Source organism: Apaloderma vittatum, unplaced genomic scaffold (assembly GCF_000703405.1).
Source record: "Apaloderma vittatum isolate BGI_N311 unplaced genomic scaffold, ASM70340v1 scaffold5075, whole genome shotgun sequence".
NCBI lineage: Eukaryota > Metazoa > Chordata > Aves > Trogoniformes > Trogonidae > Apaloderma > Apaloderma vittatum.
In genome coordinates this window covers 56,463-79,615 of record NW_009715336.1, presented here as the reverse complement: position 1 = coordinate 79,615, position 23,153 = coordinate 56,463, and the positions used below count along the sequence as shown (strand labels likewise).

Below are 23,153 nucleotides of genomic sequence, written 5' to 3'. Positions count from 1 at the left end.
TGAGCCAGGGAAAGACTTTCCCCGCTAGGTCTGAACCTCTATGGGGGGAAGCAGGAGGTGATGTTTCAAAGCCAGTGAAATTCCTAAAGCACTGGAAAGAGCAAAAGCGTCCGTGCTCTCCTGAAGTGCCTGTGCGGTGTAAGGAGGAAGACCACCCCTGAAGGAGGGGGTTGCATCCCTCCATGCGTGCCTGCTACAGCATGAAAGTGGGGATCCAGGTCCCTCGGCAGACCCCGGGGGTGCCTCTCTTGCCTTGGCTTAGCGACAAGGGCCTGGGGATCCCTCCTCAAATTCCTCGCTGGTGTGAGCTCCCGGGTCTCCTTGGGCAGCCCTGCTCCCCTCCCTGGCCCAGTGATTATCCAGTAAGCTGCTCACGTCAGCTTGCTTTTTATAAAAGCATCTCTAGATTTCAGCCCAGGGTTTATTTATTGAGTTTCTCTGAACTTTTCCTTTCTTCTTCTCTCCTGCTAAGGCTCAGAGATGGTACAAGCCCTGAAAGTAAATAGAAAATACCAAGCTTAGTTTTTTTAGGTCACTGTAAACTACATGTTTATCTGCTTCCCGAACAAATAAGCCACGGGGTGTCATCTCGGGTCAACACAGAAGGATAAGGACTAGAAAGGTGGTTTTCGCTGTAGATAGGAATAAATGAGGATCACGTAGGGGAAGTGCTGCTTGTATTCAAACAGCCTTTTTTAATCTAGGAGCCCTCTTCGTTTTTCCTCAAAGGATTCATATTCTTCTGGCAAGAAAGGTCTTTTTATATCTCTGGGTTTTCTTATTCTGCCCAGTAGCCTATCATAAGAAAGCACAAATCTACTAAATAGTAAAATGAGGGATTATTTCCACTCATCTGTTGACAGACATTTCTCCAAATTGGATCAAATGATTAAAGGTATTAGAATGACGTTGAGCAGATCCAGATCAAACCATTCGAAACCTTGAGAACATTTCTCCTTTGCTTGGAAGGAACCACCAGAAATAGTTGTAGGTGCTAATTTCCCATTATTCTCACTAATGTGAAACTGTGAATTGTCATCTTTGCACGTATTACTTGCTTGAATCCTAACTGGGCGAGCTCAAGATGGAAGGACCATGCAGCGTCTTGCTTCCCGCCATGCCGCTTGGGGTCTCTTCCAACGCCTGAATGGTTCTTCCTCAAGTCGCTTACGCTGAGAAGAGGGGTCCAGGCTGCGAAATCTTCCAACATCTCACATTACCAAGATGGCACTGCTGAAAGTCAAATTCAATCAGAAGAAACGGGTAAAACTAGCGCAGGGACTATGGCTCATGAACTGGCTTTCGGTGTTTGCTGGAATCCTTGTTTTTAGCATGGGATTGTTCCTCAAAATTGAGCTCCGGAAGCGAAGCGAAGTGATGGACAATTCTGAAAGCCACTTTGTGCCCAATTCTTTGATATTGATGGGTATATTATCCTGCGCCTTCAATGGTTTTGCTGGCAAAATTTGTTATGATTCTCTGGATCCCGCTAAATTTGCCAAGTGGAAGCCTTTGCTGAAACCTTACCTGGCACTATGTTTCGTCTTTAACATACTCCTTTTCTTCGTTGCTCTGATTTGTTTTCTCATGCGGGGTTCTCTGGACAGCACGCTGGCCCAGGGGCTGAAGAATGGCATGAAGTTCTATCGGGACACAGACACCCCTGGAAGATGCTTCATGAAGAAGACTATTGACATGCTCCAAATTGAGTTCAAATGCTGTGGGAACAATGGCTTCAAAGATTGGTTCGAAATTCAGTGGATCAGCAACCGATATCTGGACTTCAGCTCCAAAGAAGTGAAAGAGTAAGTGTCTTAGTGGCGTTTGTATCATGTAGTATCGTTATTTGATCAGTATTATACTAAAGAAATATACGTCCCAACAGGCACCAACTAGAGGTGTGGGGGGTGGATGTATAGAAGGGTTTTTTTCTCTGCTCTTGCTTAATAAGCATCACAAACTATCAGCTAGGTTGCTTCCATAAAATAGAAAACACCAAAATTCAATTCTCACTCTTACTCAGAGTGACATGAACAGACTTAAAATAACATTTTTTTCTGCCTTTTACCTCTTTGCTAACCCATTACATTGAGCCACACATACTTACTTCCTAAATCAACAGGAAAGTATTAGAATTTCTCTATTCCTAAAGCAGATTTCAATGCCACTTATTAAATTCCTTAAAAAAGACTTCTCTGGATATATACTCTTGATACCACCTTTAAAACTCCACTGTAGATACTGGCAACTAATCAGTCTCATGGAAACACATGGAAACAGTAACACTTTACCAATAACTCGTGTTTTAAATCCTTGAGATTTAGAATTTTATTTTTACATTCACTGAGTGGATTGTTTCAGTGCTGGGCCAATAGCGAGTGTCAACACCTGTTGATGTTCCTAGCTATACACAGTGTCCCTTGTAGCCAAATGCATTTTCTCTCCCATATAAAAACATGTTTGATGTATATATATGTGCTTAATCTTTTTATACTTCACATGAAAACAGTACTAGTTTCCTCTATACAAACAGGAACAGATTGTTGACCGGGAACACCTTAATAGCTCTGATATCAGTGCCCAAAGAGGCAGTAATCTCAAAATCAGGTTAGGTGCAGTAAGCGCAAGTAAAAAATAAACAGGAGAACAAATGAACGCTTGAAGTTAAAAAGTGAGCATTGAACATAAATACCCACAACCTCTTAAAGAAATAACCGCCAGGGGAAGAGATCGTTATTCATAGTTCTTTGGGAACATCATTCATTAACGTGCATACTCTGTGGTTGCACAAAGGGTTCTGTAAACTGAAAGCAATCTGCATTTATTTTTAAATATACTGCCTATATTAAAAATGTCTGAAGGAATGTGAAAAAAAAGCTTTATCTATCTCTTGGGATCCCCACCTGACTATGTAAATGGTATTTCACTTGTGTGCCTCTCCGTGTATTTTTTTGACTTGTTGGGTGATCTGGTTGGTTTTTGCGATTCTGAACTAAGACTTTATAGTGAAAACTGTTACAGGCTTAACCTATTGCACTGTGGTATTATAACCAGTATGTTTGCTATTTAATAAGGGAGCGTTTGCATTGCGAAGGTATGCCCATGGGTATAAATAACTACTTGAAAACATAATAAGTTCACCTTGCCAGCATTATATGGAGATTTGAGAGCTGTAACTTAATCCAGCAGCAGTGGAAGGGCAAAGCACAGAGTGAAAACAAGGTTATATTGTCCTTAATAAATGATGTCTTGTTTGGGACGATTTCTTTGTACCACCGAGGCAGGAAATAAGGCATTAAAAATCCACAAATGGACATTAATAGGCAAATTAAAGGTTTGAACTAGGTGGTGGTACACAATCTTTGCTCACATTCCTGGTGGGATACTCTGGCCCCTTTGAAGTCAATAGGAAAGTTCTTAATTCCAGGAAAGGTGGGAGTCTGCCCTCCAAAGTGATTTTCATATTGTTTGTAGAGTGAAGGTCTGATCCAATCTCTCTGAAACTGGTGAAGCATTCATACATCAACAGGAATTTGACCCAACTCAGATCTGGCACACTTTACACATAGAGATAAAACCTCAACTGCATTTGGCATTTAGATCTATTTAGGTAATGACTGCAAAGTGGAATTTTGCTTCACCAGGCCGTTGTAATCATCTCTTTCTCTATGACAGAACTTTAAAATATCCATATAGAAAGCTACAAGCAACTTCCAGATTTTTTTTTTCACATTTATAGATCACTGGGACTCTCAATTCTGTCATTTTCCAAGCAAAATGGCATTTGTTAGAGTCTTTTCTGCTGTGTCAGTGGAACTATTTGCCTTCTAAGTATTTCATCTAAACATCTCATAAGGCACCAGGCTAAATGGCTGTTTGTGAAGAGCACCCAGAATCTCACATGAGTAGCTGGGGAGCTCATGCAAGGACCCCAGAAATTTTTCAGCAACATGATGCTGAAGCTCATTTCACATTTTAAATACCGTTTACTTTACTAAGCCAAGAATAAATGGAGCTTGAGCTATTATCATCAAAGAGAGAAGCTCTTAGGTTTGCTGGATCAATGGTCTAGCTGGATATGGTGGGCCCTAAAGGCTGTTGTCAGTTCTTTACCAAGCTCAGGTCACCTCCAGCATTTCCCTTCCACCCTAACTATGTCTTGATCACTCTTTTCTGACTGCCTCTCCTGAAATTTCCCTCTGCCATTTGTTTTCTTTGAAGAAGTGACCCAAGAGGGCGTGTTTCCATCACAAAGAGATAATTATAGACTCAGGGTAGCCTTCACAGAGCAAATGGTTTCAGAGAGGAGAACCACCCAGGACAAACATTTCTATAGGAACAGGAGATGTGCAGAAATGGCATGGCCAGGAGGAAAATCAGTGTCGCCTTTCCTTTCTCATTCAAGTTTCCTCTGGTATTATCTTTATATGTGTGTGTGTGTGTATTCACAATTCCTTCCGCCCTCGCCCGTAGTCGGATCAAAAGCAACGTGGATGGAAGGTACTTGGTGGACGGCGTCCCTTTCAGCTGCTGCAACCCCAGCTCCCCGAGACCCTGCATCCAGTACCAGGTCACCAACAACTCGGCTCACTACAGCTACGACTACCAAACGGAGGAGCTCAACCTCTGGCGTCGCGGCTGCCGGGAAGCCCTCCTGCACTACTACAGCAGCATGATGAGCTCCATGGGCGCCGTCGTCCTCCTCGTCTGGCTTTTTGAGGTAACCCTCTCCCCTCAGCCCCATTTTGCTGAAAGGCCAGCTCTGGAGGGGCAGAGCGTTTTTTCAGAGTGGACTTCCCAGTGAAAGATCAGATCTATTTAAATCACCCACAGCCATTCTTTGGCTGAGAAAGACATCTAATAGCGAACATCTGGGTGAGGTCTGGAAGGTCCCAGGCGGGAGACATGTCTGGGAAGCACGGGGCGGCTGTTAGATTACAGGCATCGCCCCCTTCAGAGTGAGGAGCCAGAGCCTCCAGCGTCCCACAGAAGGAGGAAAAAAGAGACCAAATTCCTGCCAAATGCATGGTGCTGAGCAGGGAAGAGCCATACAAGGGCTCAACTGTCCAGATGCACTAATTTTACATGCGTCACCATTATCAGGGAATGAAAAGTACACAACACAGAGCATTGGAAGGAGAAGGCAATAATTTGTGGGGCAGAAAATGCAATTAACGGGTTTACGTGCTGATGAAAAGAAGACCTAAAGCCATGTGCAGTTTCCAGCTTCAGTGCAGCATTTGCTTTAAGGCCTTTTGTCAGCTCCACCAATGCTTTTGGTCACAAGAAGTGGTTTGGGTGAGGCAGACAGACTAATTTTATTTTATTCTGCTTTCCGAAACCGCTGTGTATTGGTAAACAGGAGCCAATACTTCCCAGTGCAGGCGTTTGTGGGCACCATAACCCTAAATGCAGCTTTGCTGCTAAAATACTGTTCATTCCGTGTGAGGAAAACATGTCCTTCTGCCTCTGGGACGTAGCCAGTTTTCTAGCTGGGCTACTTAATCAACGCTAATACGCAGGGACCATGGGCTGGCAGCGGCACGAGGGCTGGCGCGTGAGGCGCTGGGTGGGGAGGCAGGGACAGGACTGGGTGGCAAACAGGGATGGTGTGACACAGAGCGTGGCAAACCCTTCCTAAACCTTGTAATGGGTCCCACAGCTGGCATTGCCCATTTTAAATTATTCAGCTGGCTTATGAAAAAATTTAGATAATGCAGATTTCAAAACAGAGATTAATTAATTATATTTTGAAACAAGCACTGGTGTATACCCTTCCAGGAATGAAGATGCTTTTTAGAAAATGAACACCTACCCAAATAACCTGTGAACTAAAAAAAAAATAATAAATTTACTTCATGTTGTGTTATTTTAAAAATAACTACTCTGCACAGCTGAGAAATGCACTGCCTCCTTGTAGCGCAGTTATTCTGGTAAGAAGAGAATGAGAAGCTTGTGTCTCAGCCCAGATTCAAATGAAGAGTTCTTGAAGAGAAGGAAATTTCAGCTGTATATGAAAATAAGCAGGAAATTCAAAAACTCAGGGGCAAAAATGCACAGAAACACTAAGGCCAGCTATGAAAAATCATGAATAGGAACCTGTAACATACCTCTGCTGGCTTATAAGAGATTAATGACAGTGATACTTTGACATTAATAGCAGCAATAAAAACACAGGGTTTTATTTCTAACTCTTCGAAGTCCACCTGGACAATTTTTCAACCTGTGGCATAATAAGAAACATGATCTTTTCTTTTTTTTCTTTGTCTTTCTCAAAATATAAGATCAGTGGGGTTTTTTTAGGCAATTAGAGGACTCTTGGTCCAAAGCTTTAAAGAACTATCACAATCCTGAGTTATGCTAATTGGCCATCCTGTATATTTATGACTCACTTGATATTCTACCATCAAGGGTTCAGATTTGGGTCTCAAATTCTCTCTGCTTTTAAGGCAAACTTTGAAACGAGGAAGTAAAGCAGGAAGCAGACATCAGTTTAGTCCCCTTGAACTATAACCACTTTCTTTACATTCCAGTCAGGTCAGGAAACAGTTTCATACCGGAGCAGGAGCGCAGCAGATGTCTCGACTCCCATCCGAGTTCAGACATTGGTCTGACCAGGGTGGGACCCAGTGGGCGGTTAACATGCTGGCTCTGCACTTCTTATTTTCTTTGACTGGCTTTGCTGAGAAGTTACACAAAAAGTGCAAAAGCAAAGGAGCACTCTGGTTTGCTTTGCCCCAGGAGCTGCTGTGGGCTAAGGACAAGCGACACAGACACAGCACCTGCCCGGCAAAGCTCTTCTGGGGGCTGCTGGAGGACTCTTCCAGCTGGGTTGGTGGTACTGAGGTGTGGAAAGAGAGGACAGAGCACAGAGGGAAATGCTAATTGCAGCTCTCGGAGCTGTGTAAAAATGTAACGTGCCAACAGGGTGTAGGGACCTCAGGGAAGGCTGTTTAGGTTTAACGTTTCTATGTTAGGTGTAAGAAAGAATGTTTTTGAAGCATCAAAACTTCTATTTGAAACAAAAAATGTAGCGTGTCGTATTTCTGGAAACATATCATTACCCACATACTGCTTCTACTAGCAAAAGCTGGAGGCTTCCCATGAGTGACAACCGGTCATGAGGGTGACAAAAAAAGATCACACCCTGCTCTAGCTAAGCCGCCTCAGGCTAAACCCTGGCAAACAGATGGGCTTCACTGCAAAAGGTCAAGCAGAGCAAGCCTGGCTGTCTTCTTGACCTGCCTCAGCAGGCAAAGAGGAAATGGGGGGTTCAAGCCTGCCCTGAATAGAGCCTTTGTAAAGGAAGAGAGGGCAGTAGCCAGTTCCTGAGACGCTTTAGGTCCTTCACCTCTGTAAATATATGGCTCTTGACAGGTCACAGCTGCTGCCATGGCTGAGACCCCGAGATGCATCCCACATGTGGTGCCACAGATGCAGCCTGGCAGGAGCTGCAGGAGGTGGGAACCCAGGAGCGCAATGGGACTTGAGCGAGAGGTGCATTGCACATTTTGCATTCAGGAGTAAACTCTGATGTATTGAACAGCAGGAGTGAACTCCCAATAACCTTCAAAACCAGCCTCACAGGCAGCAGGGACCCTCCAGAAGGATGCAGTTTACTCTTCTGGTGCAGATCAAGGGGCCGAGTATGGTGTGATGCAGGGGGATGCACCAGCCTAACCCGCCCAGGCCTAGTCCTAGAGAAACATCATGACCTTGTTCTTTCTGCCACTTTAAAGTTGCTGCAAAATTACAAGAGTTTTCATGACAGTTTGTGAATTGGCCAGGGGAAGTCATTGCTCAGTGAGACTGGGCTCACTTTGGGACCCTGAAGCCCAGGCCTTCTGTGACGGTTTGTGATTAAGCGCAGGTCTACAACTCAGAGTCACAGACTAGTTGAGGTTGGAAGGGACTCCGGAGGTCATCTTGTTCACAAACCCCTCCTCAAGCAGAGCCACCTAGAGCTGTTTGCCGTGGATCACATCCAGATTACTTCTGAATATCTCCGAAGAGGGAGACTCCAACACTTCTCTGGGCAAACTGGGCCAGTGCTCAGTCACTCTTACAGTGAAAAAGCATCTCCTAACACTCAAACAGAGGCTCCTGTGTTTCAGCTTGTGCCCATGGCCTCTTGACTGGCCCCTGGGCACCACTGAAAGGAGCCTGGCTCCACCTTCTTTGCACCATCCCTTCAGGTGTTTGTATACATTGATGAGAACCGTCCCCGAGCCTTCTCTTCTCCAGGCTGAACATTCCCAGCCCTCCCAGCCTCTTCACACAGGAGAGATGCTCCAGTCCCTCTATCATCTCAGTAGCCCTTCCTTGGACTCCCATATCTTTCTTGTACTGAGAAGCCCAGAACTGGAGAGAGCATCCCAGCTGTGGCCTTACCAGTGCTTGAGTAGAGGGGGGGATCACCTCCCTCAGCCTGCTGGCAATACTTTGTCTAATGCAGCCCAGGACACTATTCACTGCCTCTGCTGCAAGGGCACAGAGCTGACTCATGTTCAGTGGTGTCCACCAGGACCCAAGGCCCTTTACTGACAAGGTGCTTTCAGCCGATCACCCCCAGCATGTACTGGCACACGTGGTTGTTCATTCCCTTGTGCGAGACTTAAAAACTCATGGTTGAAGGCCCTATGCCATCATATGGGAGATAGACTAATTTACCAGATAGCGAATTTATCAGATAGTCTCCAACTTCCTGGACTCTTTTCTTACCCAGCAGAGAAGGCAGGCTCAGGCCAGTGCAGATGATGAGAGCCCAAACATTTTGTGCTGTTTTCAGGAAACCTAAAATCCAAAGAACCAAAATCTTTCTGAGCAAGATTTTTAAGAAAATGAAGTCTTAAGCCGAGAGCAAATGTCACAGAATCTCATCCAAGGGGCAGGTGAGCTGCTCCCTTCTGCACAAGCCCCTTCCATTTTTAAAGCACAACCGTATTTAGTGACTTAGAGCTGTCTAGGAAGCCTGCAAGTATACCTGATGTTGCTGTCAAGGAGTGAGCCTTAGTAAATCAGTCATAAAAAAAACCAACTCCCATTGACATGCAGTGAGGTAGCACAAGTAGAGAATAACATGGAGGCCATCTTCTGCATCCAGTCCTATTAATCTCTACTTGCAACAGCCATTAATATGAAAGAGATTAGTGCCATGACTGAGAGCGGCAGAACTGGGGCTCAGATTGAAAGGAAGATGTCAAAGGCTTTAAATCCTAAGGCTGGCATGATGTGATTTTTCACTTCTTGTGACTTTTACAGAGTAGTGTTCCAATTGATTTAAGTCATCATAGTATTGATCCACAACATAATGAGACGATTCAAGGTCAGTAGAAACTTTCTGAGGACCTAAGTGTTGCAAATATTGCAACATCTGTGCTCTGCTGTTATGTTAAACAGGATGAAAATTTGCCTCTGGATGTGGAAGTATTTGATGAAGCTTTTTTGTTTGACCAACGTCTTTCCCTTTCTGGTCTTGAGTGAAGGCAGAGAAATATGAACATCTGGAAATTTTGAGAGTAAATAACGATAACTTTAGTCTTCCAAGAGTTTGGAGACACTGATCATACACAGGCAGGATGACCAGGGTAGACAGGCTAACAAATGGTCCACAGAAGCACATTCTTGAGCAGCCCCATGACTCCAAAAGCCAGACGTGATTTTTGCCATTGGCCATGCTCTGTGGCTGAATCTCAACTTCAAATCTGCCCAGCTACCTGGGCTATGACCCTGTAGGACAGTTTGCAAGCTTCCTCCATCTCAAGTTCAAAAGGCTCAACAGAGAGCAGCACCTTGCAGGAACAGGGCAGCTCTCTGTGAGCCTCAGCTGTGCCACCAGGCAAGTGACACATGGGGATGCCCACCTTTTAGCCATTAGGGTTTAGGAGGACCAGAGGTAATCACTTCCTTGGGAATCTGGATAGAGGCATAGTATTTCCCTTACAGAACAAATCATACGAGGTCGTTAACAACAATAAGCACTCTTGATCTTAGCTTTACCTATCTCGATTTTAGCTTTGCCTAGCAGAAGAAAGACTAAACTGGTCTTACTGCTGCCCCATCCTGACTACCTGCTCTACCACCTCATCAAGCTGGCTCTCCTAGGTGCTGCCTTTTCTTTCTCTACTTAGTAGCTCAATAGCTTTCCTTCAAAAGCACCACAACTGTGGAAGTCAGATTGTTCCAAACAGTGTTAAAATGCAGGAGACTGGCTAAAAATATTCTTTCTCTCTGGAGGCAGGTTTGGGGTGGTGCCAGTGTCAGGGGTGTTACACCAGCATAATACAGTAGAAAAAGCCTCAGTCAGGGCTGCTGGGACAGGTAAGTATTTTATCAGAAATAAAAATTTTGTTTAGATGCAACCAGTGAGAGACACAGATCACCTGCTGCCTTGGTTTCCTTGTTTGTATATATCTACATAAAAACAAAACCAGAATTTCAAGCAGACAAGCTGATAGCTCAAATCTTAACGCTGCTCTGTCCTGCACAGATGCTGATTGATGAATATTTTCTTGATCAGATTAATATACTTGCCAAACACCTTAAGGTCAACGTGAAGTGAAAAAAATAAGAGTTAGAATTAAGTGAATGGTGGCAGAGGATGTTGTTGCACATATAAACAGCTTTATGGACATCGAGTGCACAGCAGCAGAGGTTTCAAAAAAATCTCCCAGGAGATGCCAAGCCCATGAGGGGGTAGGAGGAAAGCCCCTCGTGCACTTGGCCATGCCAAGCTGCTGTGGCGCAGCTGCTGGCACGTCCTTCCTTCATAAGTGGATGCATCCACTCATTGCTGATCAGCTGTCACCCCTGTCACGGCGGTCCCTGATTTCAGACCTCACTCCCCCCTTTCCTACTTGTGAAGGGCCATCTTCCTCCTGCCAGCTCCCCCTGAAGGCCATCTCAAGGGGTAAGGCTGGCCAGGATCTCCTCTCTCCTCAGAGCAGAGGATGGCGAAGACACATTCAAGGGTATAAAGGTCTGCCTGACGCTCTCTGTCTTTCCCATTGCGCGGCACAGATGTCCGTGATGGTTGGCTTGCGTCTTCTGCACACCTCTCTGGAAAGCGTTACGAATCCTGAAGATCCCGAATGTGAAAGCGAAGGGTGGATCCTGGAGAACAGCCTGAAGGACACTTTCAAGTCCGCGCTGGAGAATTTGAAAAAGATGGGTAAGTTCAATCAGGTGGAAGCAGATGCCGGAGGGGCCGAAGGAGAGGAAGGTGGGAAGACGCCAGCCATCACAACGGTCAGTTGAGCTTCTAATTGATGTGGACTTTTTATCAGAGAGGAATAAAAAAAACTGAGAATTGTGAATATCTATGTTTTAAAAGCTATGTATCAACCATCAGAACACACATTTCTACACATGCTTTTTTTTTTTTTTTTTTTTTGCATATGGGAGCATACAACATAGTGCACCTTGGGATAATACATTTATCCACAATCTGAGTACACCATATTCAGATCTGGTTGGGGAAATGACTCCCCTAGGACTTGCAATATTCACATGTTCCCTTATCAGGGACAGGTGGTTTTAAAAAGAAAATTAAAAATTGCTGGCATCACACAGTGATCCATTCCATCTTATTTTGAAATTAAAAATGGAATTTGAAAAGTTAATATTTTTTGCTCAAGTTGTTTTATCAGCATACTTTATGTACTTTTAAAGACAAACAGATTTGTTTTCAGGGGAGTAACATGTTAGAAGTTAAAGGACTAAGGATTTCCAGAATTGTATATAACTTAGTATACAGGTATTCTGACAAACTTCTCATATAATGTGATTTTTGTTGATGTGCTAAGCAATGGTATTTTCTGCTATATTCTTAAGATGTACATAGAACAAAATGCAAACTTATGCTGAGAATTTGTGTACTACGCAAAAACTGTAATTTAAAGAAACAGCACGAGTATCATGAAACAACACTAAGGTAAGATTTATGGGGTTTGTTTCTCAGTTTGTTTTTTCAGCCTGTATATCTTGAATGTGTTGTAGACTTACGTTTCACCTTGTTTTTAATCAAACAGAAGCTTAGAAGATTCCTCTTGTAGTGGGTGGAATCAATGCTCTGAGCACATGCCAGTTACCATTATTCTGGACATTTCAAAAAAGTATGTATGTAAATCCATAGCTTGCTCCTGAATATTCAAGCCCACCTATTTTTAAAGCAAGAAATCCAAATGGCTACTTAGAACTAACACGTTAGTGTTTTCCTGGGACTTAGAGGAAACGGCTACCATTAATTTGCAAGTACATCAAGCCTCAAACTTTGAGACCAGGGAAAAGAAAGTTTAAATTGGTCCCCAGTGTGCAAATTTTACAAGTTTTATTATTTTTCCTTATCAGTGATAGGGTACCCTTCAAGACACCTTTGAAGACAAAGGGAAGGCACATTTCACACACCCTGCATCTCTCCAAACACAATGTCATAGCTGGAGGACCCCGATCCCATACACAAAGTTGGCATAAGATATGGAAAGGGTTTGCTGTGGTGCTTGGCCTCTAACAAGGGAGCAGAGCATCATCTTGGGTTTATCTGCAGCTGCCAGATAATTTCAGCTAAAGGCAAAGAAACCCAAGAGAGCAAGCCCCAGCCTCCTGCACAAACGATTGGAGACGTCCCTCGGCCACAAGGCAGGCACCACGCTTATTTTCACCCTGGCTGTGCAAAAACCTCAACTTCTCTGCCGTGTACACCCGGGAGAGTTTTATCAGCAGGTCCCTTCCACCCAGCTGGTGGCCGGACTTCAAAGGAAGCCACGTTTGCAGCTGCTTAACTCTTGCACAGCCCGTTTGTCTTCATTCTGAATCACTTGTGCCCTTGCCCTTGGCTTTTTCCCCTTCCTCTGGCTTTTGTTCAAACTCCTTCTAGGGTGGACAGACCAGTTCACAGCAGGACAGACAGGGACGTGTCCGTACATCAAGCTGCGGGCTACACCTCGGTGGCCAGGCTGTTTCAGGCCACCTGCACGCGAGGTTTGATTTTTGACAGGCGTTTGTGGCATCCTCTCACTTTTCCAAAGCTGGTCAGAGCTTTTAACTTTAACTACAACAATGAATTAAAAAGTTAAGTCTGTTGTTCTGTGTTTAAGACTGACTAGAACAAGGGCACTAACACAAAAGCCAACTTGCTACTCACCACAGCCTATCGTCTGTCGCTTTGCTGAGGGCAGCTCTGCGTGGCAGAACTGTACAAACCAGACCCACTCCTTCCTTCTCAGCGAGGTGTCGCTTACGACCAGCAGCTCCCCTCAGCTGGTCCCTTAGAGAAGAGGACTGTGGCTGGCACATGATGTGACTGCATATATCAGAGAAGAGTTTTTCAGAGGAGTCACATATGGGTAGGAGCTGCATAACAGGGATTAATTACAGTTTTCCCTTGTGAGGCTTCAGTGTGCTGTGACCTATACTGGTTGCTTGACTAGACATCTGATTTTTTCAAAGAGATGTAGAGTTATTGCTGCCCTAGAAATCTGATTTAGGCCACTGAGTTAGCCGAGACTCTCCAATTACTTGTGGTCTCTCTTTTTTAATTTTTTTTTTTTCCAGTTTATTGCTAGATGGACATAGCAAACTGTAAAAATCATTCTTTCAATGCCACATTGGAGAAGCCCGTTCCCAAAGCAAGGGTCTTTTAGTATTAAGCAGGTAGAGAGACCATCTGAGACAGATTTATGAATAGTACTGGAATCAGGGTTTCGTACAAATAAGAACAAATAGTGTATATGCTAATGCTGTCTACAATAAAGCCTCCTGGTTAATGAAGAACTTTGTAACATCTTACAATTACTACAAGACTGTAATATGACTACTTTGTAAAATATTACATGTAATATATTGTTTTGTCCAATCTTACATACACTTTCTTGTGACATCGCAAATGCTGTTCTAGATAAAGATATCTCTGCTGCCTGCAAATGTAAATTTAGGTATTAAGAATTATACTGCAAGTAAAGACCTATTTAAAGAAAATGTTTAAATATATACAATTTAATATGGATTTCTTTAATTTGCATTATTGATGACTTTTTGCTTCCGAGTTTGGTTTTTTGGGACCCATTTTACATGTTCCTGCAGGTGGGAAGCTTTTCCTTCCCTCTACCTAAAGCTTTGCAAGACAGCAAACCTTCCTTTTCTCATGTGCCCAGCTAAGCTCAGTACGTGCAAACAGACCCCTAAATCACTTGCCCCTTACTAGAAACAGAATTTGCTGGACCATTTTAGCAGTGCCTTCTTGTTGTACGTAGGAATTAAAACATCTTCACAGGCTTTAACTTCTAGATGTGCTCAACAAGTGAAACCACTGGGATCCTGAGGATCTTTGACAATCAACTAAACTAGCTTTATAACCTCTTTTTCCCCATTTAAATCTAACTCGCAACAGACATTCAAAAGAAAGCATTGTCGTTATTTTAAATTTAAGTCCAAAGCTCACGTAGTCAAATCTGCCTGCCGCAATCCAACAACTTCCAGAGCCGTGTCCTGATTTTCAAACCAATAAACTTTAGAAGGATGTGAGCTTAACTCATACAAACGAGGCCACTTCTTTTTACGTACCTCCATACGGATTACGGGCTTAAATCTAAGCACCCAGATCTGAGAGCCAGCCCAAGGCCTTGAAGTGTCAACTTCTAAGAAATATCATTTATTTTTTAAAAGAAATTACAAAAAACTACACTATTCTATTGGTGACATTTATTTGAAGGGACACAGAACATTCACTAAAGTGCTTTAAAGGAGGAAATACAAACAGCTTCCTTAAAGCTATTAATTCCTAAGTAGCCTTAATACAATTGATAAGATTAGCCTCCATGCATTACATGAGCTTGGACATTTTATAATACCAGACAAATGCATGTGTGCAGCTTAGCAAAGAGCATGGGAATGCTATATCGGGCTCGTAGGCACCACGCACTTCCCAGCTAATGGTCAGGCAAGATTTTCAAGGCCAATGGAAAGAAAACAAGGATCTCAGCAAAAAAATTACTTGCTTTTTATTTTTGTAAAAATACCAAATACTGCTCTCACCATAATCAACGTAAAATGGGGACGGATCACAAATGCTTATTGAGAGGGGGAAAAAAAAAAAAAAAAGAAAGAGCATTATTAGAGATTAGTCAATTAAGAGATAAGGCCCAAAAAATAGAATGGTGCCATGTGATAACAGCCCCCTGCAGGGAGACGAAGGCTTAGGCAAACTTATTTCTGGTAACTGCAATGCAGCTATCTCAAGTCTGAAGTAATGTATATGTCAAGTTTGTTGGGGTTTTTTTGCTGTGGGTTTGTTGTGTTGGTTTTTTTTTAAATATATCAGACCTATAGTGTTCGGTGACTGCCTGAAACATTGAAGTAGTAAAACACCTCTCAAAGCACCTGCATTTGGGGATCCCATGTCATTTCACGGGGGCATTACTGAATTTTGATCCAAAGCACATTTGTGAGGTCGGAAAGCTGGAGGAAAGCCTGGCCTGGAGCTCAGCTTTTTGGGCTTTCCATCCCATCCCTTCCAGCCCAACACATTCTGTACTTCCATGATCATGTGCACAACCTCTGCAGCACCCCTCCTCGGGGAACGCATCCCCCATTTTGCCACCTCTCCCCATCACACATGGTGCCAGAGGAAGGGCTGAGCAGGGCTCCCACCCCTCAACCCACTGGCCCCTTCCAAAGCAACACGCACAGAACAAGCCTTGCCTGATCAACCTGTTTCTACTAAAAAGAAGGATAGCCCATAAACTTGAGTCAACTATTAAGTTCATTATTTCCATAGTTTGTTCTCAAAATCAATTTTTCCAGAGCAAAGGGGGGTATGGGAATCGGAGGTATCAGGCAAACTCAGCAAAACAAAGACCGAAAGGCAGGTCTGCAGTCTGCCATCTGACTGAAGGCACGAGGCAACCGAGCCTCTGTGCATTTTACATCACGCTCCCAGGAAAAACAGGGTCAGGAATCACAAATCAGAAATGGGGACACTCAGTCATGGGAAATTACTGCAGCTGGACGGGGCACGAAGGGAGAAGACCAAAACAGTTAGAATCTAAGGCACGCAATTCTCCAGCCTGACAGTCTTGCTGAGAGGGTGAAGACGAAGTCTAATTCTTGAACCCCCCCACCACCACCCCAGAAGTCACTTTGAAATACACGACAGTACCGAATTTAACAGCAGCATCAAGGAACCACCAAGGCCGCTCTCCAGCCATGCAGTGACCTCAGAATACACAAACTGGAAGGAGATGCTCACTGCCTTCATCTGTTCCGAGACACGTAGAGGCCCCAAATGCAAAGCTTCCCTTTTAAGAATTGCATTTTGCCTTCCCAGCTGCCCAAGTAACTGGTTCAGAAGGTAGCAGAACTCTGCCTTACACAAACGCTTTTTTCCAATGGGTTTGCCCATTTACAGACTTGTTTTCTCTGACACAAATAACAGACTAAGGTTAAAGATGAAAAACCACAGGTGGAAAAAACAAACATAGCCAAAGTGAATTCACAAGCTCACACGGATGAATCTTTCATCAGTTATATAAATTAATCAAGAGCAGAAGTAACATTGATTCTGTAATGCTCCTGTAGGTGTATTTTAAGTAAGTTTGGACAGCATTTCTGGTTTTCACCAAAAATTTTAAATGTAATTAGGATATAAAATTTAAATTTATTCTCTACTTGTCTACTTTTTTTTTTTTTTAGAATAGTTCAAATTATTCTTGAGATTGGGTGATGTTAAAAACAGATTAAATTTGTTTTGGGAAGCATTCATTCAGGAAGTGGCTCACAATGGTATGTCTAGATTTAAAAAAAAAAAAAAAGAAAAAAAAGAAAACAACTACTACCACAACATGTTCTCAATTCCAGTGGGACAAAACAACTTTCCATCCCCTCCTGCTTCGTAAGCTGGCACCCAACCAGGAGTGCTGCTCACACAGGTACGCGTTCCCAGCACCACATGCCCTCCTCAAATACCTCACAACTAGGTCTCTCTCACTGGTGGAAGACTTACAAGTGGATCCTGAAGCTCTAAAAGCAGGAAACAACCCCAACCTCCCCTTCCACTACAGCCACTGCTACTGCAGCCCTGGCAAACCCGATGTCTTTTGCCAACCGTGCCCAAAGCAGGGCTTCCCACCCTGAGCCTTTTGCTTCAGTGCAATGACTCAGCTACGTTGGTTCCTGGTTTTGTGGTCTTAGACGGATGTGGCACCCTTCAGCACCTGCGTAGCTTTTATTTCACATCTTTGAAATGCCACACCCCCCGAAACGTTTTATTTAAATATCTCACGTATGTCAGTAGTAACAGCAGCTACTCCCTCAGCTGAACACTGTGTGCTTCTGCACGCTCCAAGAGCCACACGTAATGCTATCACAGAGCGTTTACCTGATAAAACAACCCCACTCAAAATTCATTATATTCAGCTCCATCCTGTTTAAGCCAATAGTAGAGGGGAGCTTAAAGCCTACACTGTGAAGCAGTAAAGAAAAAGAAGATAACGCAAGCACTTTGTTTCAGAGTTCATTTCCTGTCCTGAGCTTTCACTTACTAGAGTACTTTATGAATTACCAAAGCTTGACATGAAAAGATTTATAATACACAGATGAGATGGCTGACTAGTTCAACAGCATTAATTAGATGCCCAACAATTACTGCAGATTTTTTTTTGTTCTTCTAGTGTGCTTTGTGCTGGGTTGCACATTCATTCTAAAAGACTCTGATACGATCGTTGCAAGAAAACGCAGGCTCCTTGGAGCCATCGTTATGGGGAGCAAACATTCTCTAATGTAAGCATCTCTGATTAGAGTGCACCAGGGAATTACGTCACTAGTTCAGTTCTTGCCTTTGTTATTTTTATATAATCCTTTCTCTGATTTATGAACCCACTGTAGCATCCTCCCTGTTTCAAGTACTGCAAGTACAGAAACACGTTCCACACATTATTCCTCAAGTACCTAGCTGCTTTCAAATCAACATTTGAATTTATAAATCACTAAAACATCCTGCAACGGTCTGCACAGATGCCATCACTAACCTGAGCTCAGCTGTCCCACCCTGCCCGGGGCTGAATGGCCAGTCTGGCTTTCCTTCCAGGATCCCACGCAAAGGACAAACTGGAAAACTTGCCACCTCTGCGCTCACGCTGTCTGGAAAGAGACTGTGAAAATATATATCCACAAACTGATGAAAAAGTAACATTTAATCATTGCTGTCATGGAGACGAAGATCAGTACTTGCCATTTCTTAGCTCCTACACCTGGCGCACTGCGGAAGTCCTCATACTCTCCCTGTTTTTCCTCTAAGAGAAGAGTGTTTGACAGATCTCTCCACCAAGACACAAAGGTGTAAGATCTGGGTATCTAACATCTGCATGCCAGGTGGCAGAAGAGCAGGAAAAAATAGAAGATGAATATGCAACAGTCTCAAGATAGGAATATGCAAAGCAGTTTTTATACTTGGTACAAAGATTTGTAAAAGAAATGTTAAAACTGCTACAAATGAAGTATGAATAGAAACGTATTTGTATGAAACAGCAAAAGAAAAAAATGGAGCAAGCCTCTTAAGAGCAGCAGGGATATGACTGACAGCCAGAAAGCGGGTACATACTGAGAATGCATTGCGTACACCCAGCCCAGGAAACCAAACAGCCAGAAGAGAGCTGACTTCTCAGCAGCAGACCTGCACTTTAGTAACAAGAGGGAGAAAATGAGGTTACAGCGTGTTGCGTGTGCTATTTCCCTTCTATTCTTATATTCCAGCCACGGCACCCCAAAACAAGAATAAGACAACGGGCAGTGTTACTCATCTCGGGTGAAGCAGGATACTGAGGAAAAACGTGGCACCACAGTTACTGCTGCATCCCAGTGTATGTGGGTGGATACAGTGAACCTAAAACTTTAAATAACATAAAAACACAGTGTCCCTCCGTAAGGTGTTGAGCTGAAGCAAGAGGATGTTTCAGTACAAAGCTTCCACGCATCACCATAAGCCCCCAGCTACTTCTCAGGGCCAGCTGGTTGTATGATGTACTAAACAGCATTGAAACACTACCCATACGATCAGAGGAGTTTGACATCTGGTATTCACAGGGCCCTGATCTGTAAATATCTGAATTATTTTACTGTAGCTTACACTCCTGTATCAGCCTGTAACATGTTTAACGAAATACGTATTGATTAACATAAAAAAAAAAAAAAAATCGACAAAATGTCTCCGTACAGTTGCAGAAAAGTCACATCTGAATTAGTTACCAGCCACTAAGCAGAACAGAACCAGGAATCGCTCTTCCTCCTGACCATAATTAGCCTCGAAACAAAATCAATAATAAAACCCCTTCCCCATCTTACTGGGAAAAGCTGCTGAACAGTCTGAAAAGCCCAGCTCTGTGGCACTTTCAGTCAGTCCTCTGAGGGCTTTCCAGTGGATGAATTCTGAGCCTGGTTTGGGGGCAAACACTGGCTCGTCAAGAGCGTCAACCGAGTGTGGGATTCCCAACCTCCCACCTGACCTGGAGTTCTTCACTGTCCCTTGCCCAACAGTTAAATGTCTGTGACAGCAAACCCCAACACTGCACTGGCACTGCTGGCTGGCACAAGGAGAGGTAGGGAGGCTCCAGCTCCTCCCGGCCATGCCTACACGCTCTAGAGCTGCCTGCGGCGTGTCATCCCCCTGCAGTCCCAGCAGCCAACCAGGCAACTCTGCTTAGTTAGCCAGGCTGACAGAAAACACTCTTCCATCAGCCACTGCCAGCTCCCCAAACCAACAAGTGACACTCCAGCAAGGTGAACCTGCTTACTGGTAACCAGAAGTTATCAGCAACTGGAGATTAAGACCTGCTATCCACACACACAGGACTTGCATTAGGCACTGAAATATTGCCTCAGCAATTCTTGTCTACAGTGTTCTTACTGTAGGACTCTTCTCACCTTTGCCCAAAAAGAGAAGCCAACTTGACTCCTTCCCCTTAAGTATTCAAATCCCAAGACAGAAAAAAAAAAAAAAATCATGTTAAAGTGAGACATGTCCCTAAAGACAACTTGTCTGAAACTTCCCATCACTGGTAAGCAATCTTTCTGTGTGCCTGCCCCCAAGGCTATGTTGAAGCACCATGACACAGCCTGAACCAGTTACCCAGAGAAAGTGGACAGTCAAACGGTGACGCGTTAGTGGTACACAGAGATGGACACGCTCCCTGGCTGTTACCAGTCCTCGAGCATGTTGAAGCATTCGTGCAGGAGGCAAACCTTGATAATAACTGAATCCAGTGTTATGCCCATGAGGCTTCCAACCTTCTCCATGCAGGATCAAGCAGGACTCCAGGACACCTGGCTAACGGGAGAGAAGTGGACGCCTCCCTAAGAACAGTCTTCATTTAACGTCAGTTAAGATGCGAAGAATACCACCCCACTCAGATGCAGGATTGGCGAGGTAACAACCCTGGCTCACCAAAAGCAGAGCAGATCATAGTAAGGAAATATGAAGATCAGAAGCCCCACAAAGATCAAGCCCAGTATCTCTTGCTATTATCAGAAATAGCCTCCCTAACCTGGTCATAAATAAAACCGTTCAACTGTTGGGCTAGTTTAAAGGTTTCTCCCTCATTTGCTTCTTAGTAAATCAAAGGTGCTAAAATCATTTTCTCCGTACAGAAAGTCTTCAGAAAACTTTCAGTATGATTTCAGGCAACGTCCTCATAACCCACTGCAGAGTAGACAGACTGCAAGGTGGACAGAAACCTGGATGGATGCTCAGGCTCAGAGGGCAGCAACGAACAGTTTGAAACTGAGTTAAAAGTGGCATTCCCCAGGGGCTCATATTCAAGCCAAAACCATTTAATACTGTCATGTTTGACTTATATAATCAGTAATCTCAACAGTGGAATGGAAATTGCCAAAGGCAGTTCCTAGAAAGGAGCAGAGGAGAGTCCAGGGCAGAAAGGAGACAGATAGCACACTCAGATGATTATAACAGGTCTCAGATGAGATTTGAGATGCAACTCCCCTTGTGCAATATAATCCTACAGAAAGGAAAACATCTGGGATTTTGTGCTGAAGCTTTTTGCACAACAGGTTGAGCATTCAGCTTCCTCTCTATGCATTCAGATCATAAAAAGAACAATCACAATGGTGCTTCTAAACAAAACTCCGAGTCATTCAGCATAAAGTAAAATGCACTTAAAATGAGATGACAGGGCTGGAGCATAAGAGCGGGTAGAGCTTCATGTCAAACGTAACAGGTCTGTGTGGCTGCACATGCCGTGTCCATTATCCCAATAAAAGAAATCAACTGCACAGCGCAGGAACACACTGAACCCTTCAGTCCAGGTTGCTCCCAGTGCTGGAGTGGGAAATGAGGCCCAAATTTTACTTGCTTAGCCATCAGCATGAAGACCAGTTTAAGGGACACAGCAGAAAGCTGTAGGGAATTATGTGGGGAGATGTGAAGCTGTAAATAGGCTGAGAATTCTCAAGGGCTTCACCTCAGAACCAACAGATTCCCAAGCACATAACAGACGAAGTAGTCAAGAGAGCTGTGAGGAGCTGCTGGGCTCTGGGCACAAGTCAGAAGGCATCAGGTGTTACCCTGTTCCACCAGAGTAAGAAAGAGCCTCCTACGGCGGGCTGGAGGGGAGCATTATCTTTTCAGTAAGAACAGAGGCAAAAACATTACTGATGTGAACCTCAACCTTCATCCCTTTATCAGAGGCAACTTACAATCCCTTAAGACGACGATTAGACTTTTTGGTAGAGGTCAAGAAAGGTTTAGCTGACTGAAGCAAATAACACTAATAATATAATCATCTTACATTTATAGCCAGGGAACTGCAGATGTTGCACATCCACGTATTTCTGTTAGCTTTTGATTAACAAGGTGACACACTTGAAGGAGCAAGCTCAGTAAAACTGTAAAACTAACATTTAAAAAAAGTACTTACTGAATTGTCAGCACCAAAAGCATTTACCTGATGCCTTCAGCTTGGCTTTATATTCTGTCGTGATGGTTTCACATTTGGGGATTTGTGGTTTGTTGGGGTTTTTTTTGTTGGGTTTTTTTTTTCCTCTCCCCACAACCATAATACATTCTAGATTGTACACACAATCCATAAATATTAAAGTTATAGCCAATTTATTACAGATATTATTTCCCTGATACTGAAACAATGTTATATATAAATATTTCTACATTAATATAAATACATGCAAAACAAATCAGAAAATAGAAGTCTTGAGTAAAGAATGACTAAATTGCAAAAGAAAAAAAAAAGATAAATTGTGTACTTCGCACTTATTTGTGGTCATAATTTTACCAATCTATTCAAGCTTGCAGTCTCCAACTCTGATCCCAGAGGAAAAAATCCTTCTTGCTGTCAATATCTGTCAGTATCATCAATTCTCTTTTTAATATTATGCTTACAGGAAAAGGAGTTTTTTAATGCAGTTACAGATTATTTGAAACCGTGGCACACAGCTTAAGCAAGACTCTCTGCAAAGGAACAGTAACGCCACCAATGAAGTGTGGTTTCTAAGTACCATGCACAGAAAATTGTCAATATATCAATACCTTACACAGGTGAAGGCAGAGATGAAGCATTAACGTATTTTTTTCCTGCAACTTCTGCATGTCTCTCTGTAAAAAGTGATGACAATATATAAATGATTCTATCTACGACAGGTAGTAGAGACAAGAGTAATCTGTACTGTTTTTAAGAAAAGGAAATCAGCATTGGCCATGTTTCTTTATTTCATACTTCACATCTTCACTCAATAGTGTTCCTGAAGGTTTGAAAAATTGTCCTGTACACCATGAATATACAAAATTTATCTGAAGCACTAAATCTGTAAAAATAGAAACAATTCAGTCAGATCGAGTGTAACTGAAGACATGGCAGACAGTAAAGGGATTGCTTATCTGGGCTGAAGACGGAGTCAGAAAATAAGACTTAACTAAAGGAACCAGAGGTTATTAAGGAAACAGAACTAAGTAAATTAAGATTTTACTAATTTGTCAGAAGATAGGAGAGATAAAGGTAATGGATTTTATTTTAAATCAGTAAGCATAATGTCACTTTTTAGAGACACCTTGGTGGTCTAATTACATACAACTAGAAAACTCACTGCCTTCAGGCACCCTCATGTCAAGTGCAAATCTGCGCAGTTATAGAATATAT

The 23,153-nt window shown here is 43.2% G+C and overlaps 1 protein-coding gene across 1 annotated transcript; it reads left to right on the top strand.

Annotated features, from left to right (window-relative positions):
• Positions 1 to 921: 921 nt before the first annotated feature.
• PRPH2 (peripherin 2 (retinal degeneration, slow)) lies at positions 922 to 11,953 on the top strand. Its single transcript, XM_009869081.1, has 3 exons — positions 922 to 1,805; positions 4,474 to 4,720; positions 11,020 to 11,953. The coding sequence occupies exons 1-3, from the start codon at positions 1,225 to 1,227 to the stop codon at positions 11,254 to 11,256; spliced, it is 1,065 nt and encodes a 354-aa protein (XP_009867383.1). The 5' UTR covers positions 922 to 1,224; the 3' UTR covers positions 11,257 to 11,953.
• The last annotated feature ends 11,200 nt before the right edge of the window (positions 11,954 to 23,153 follow it).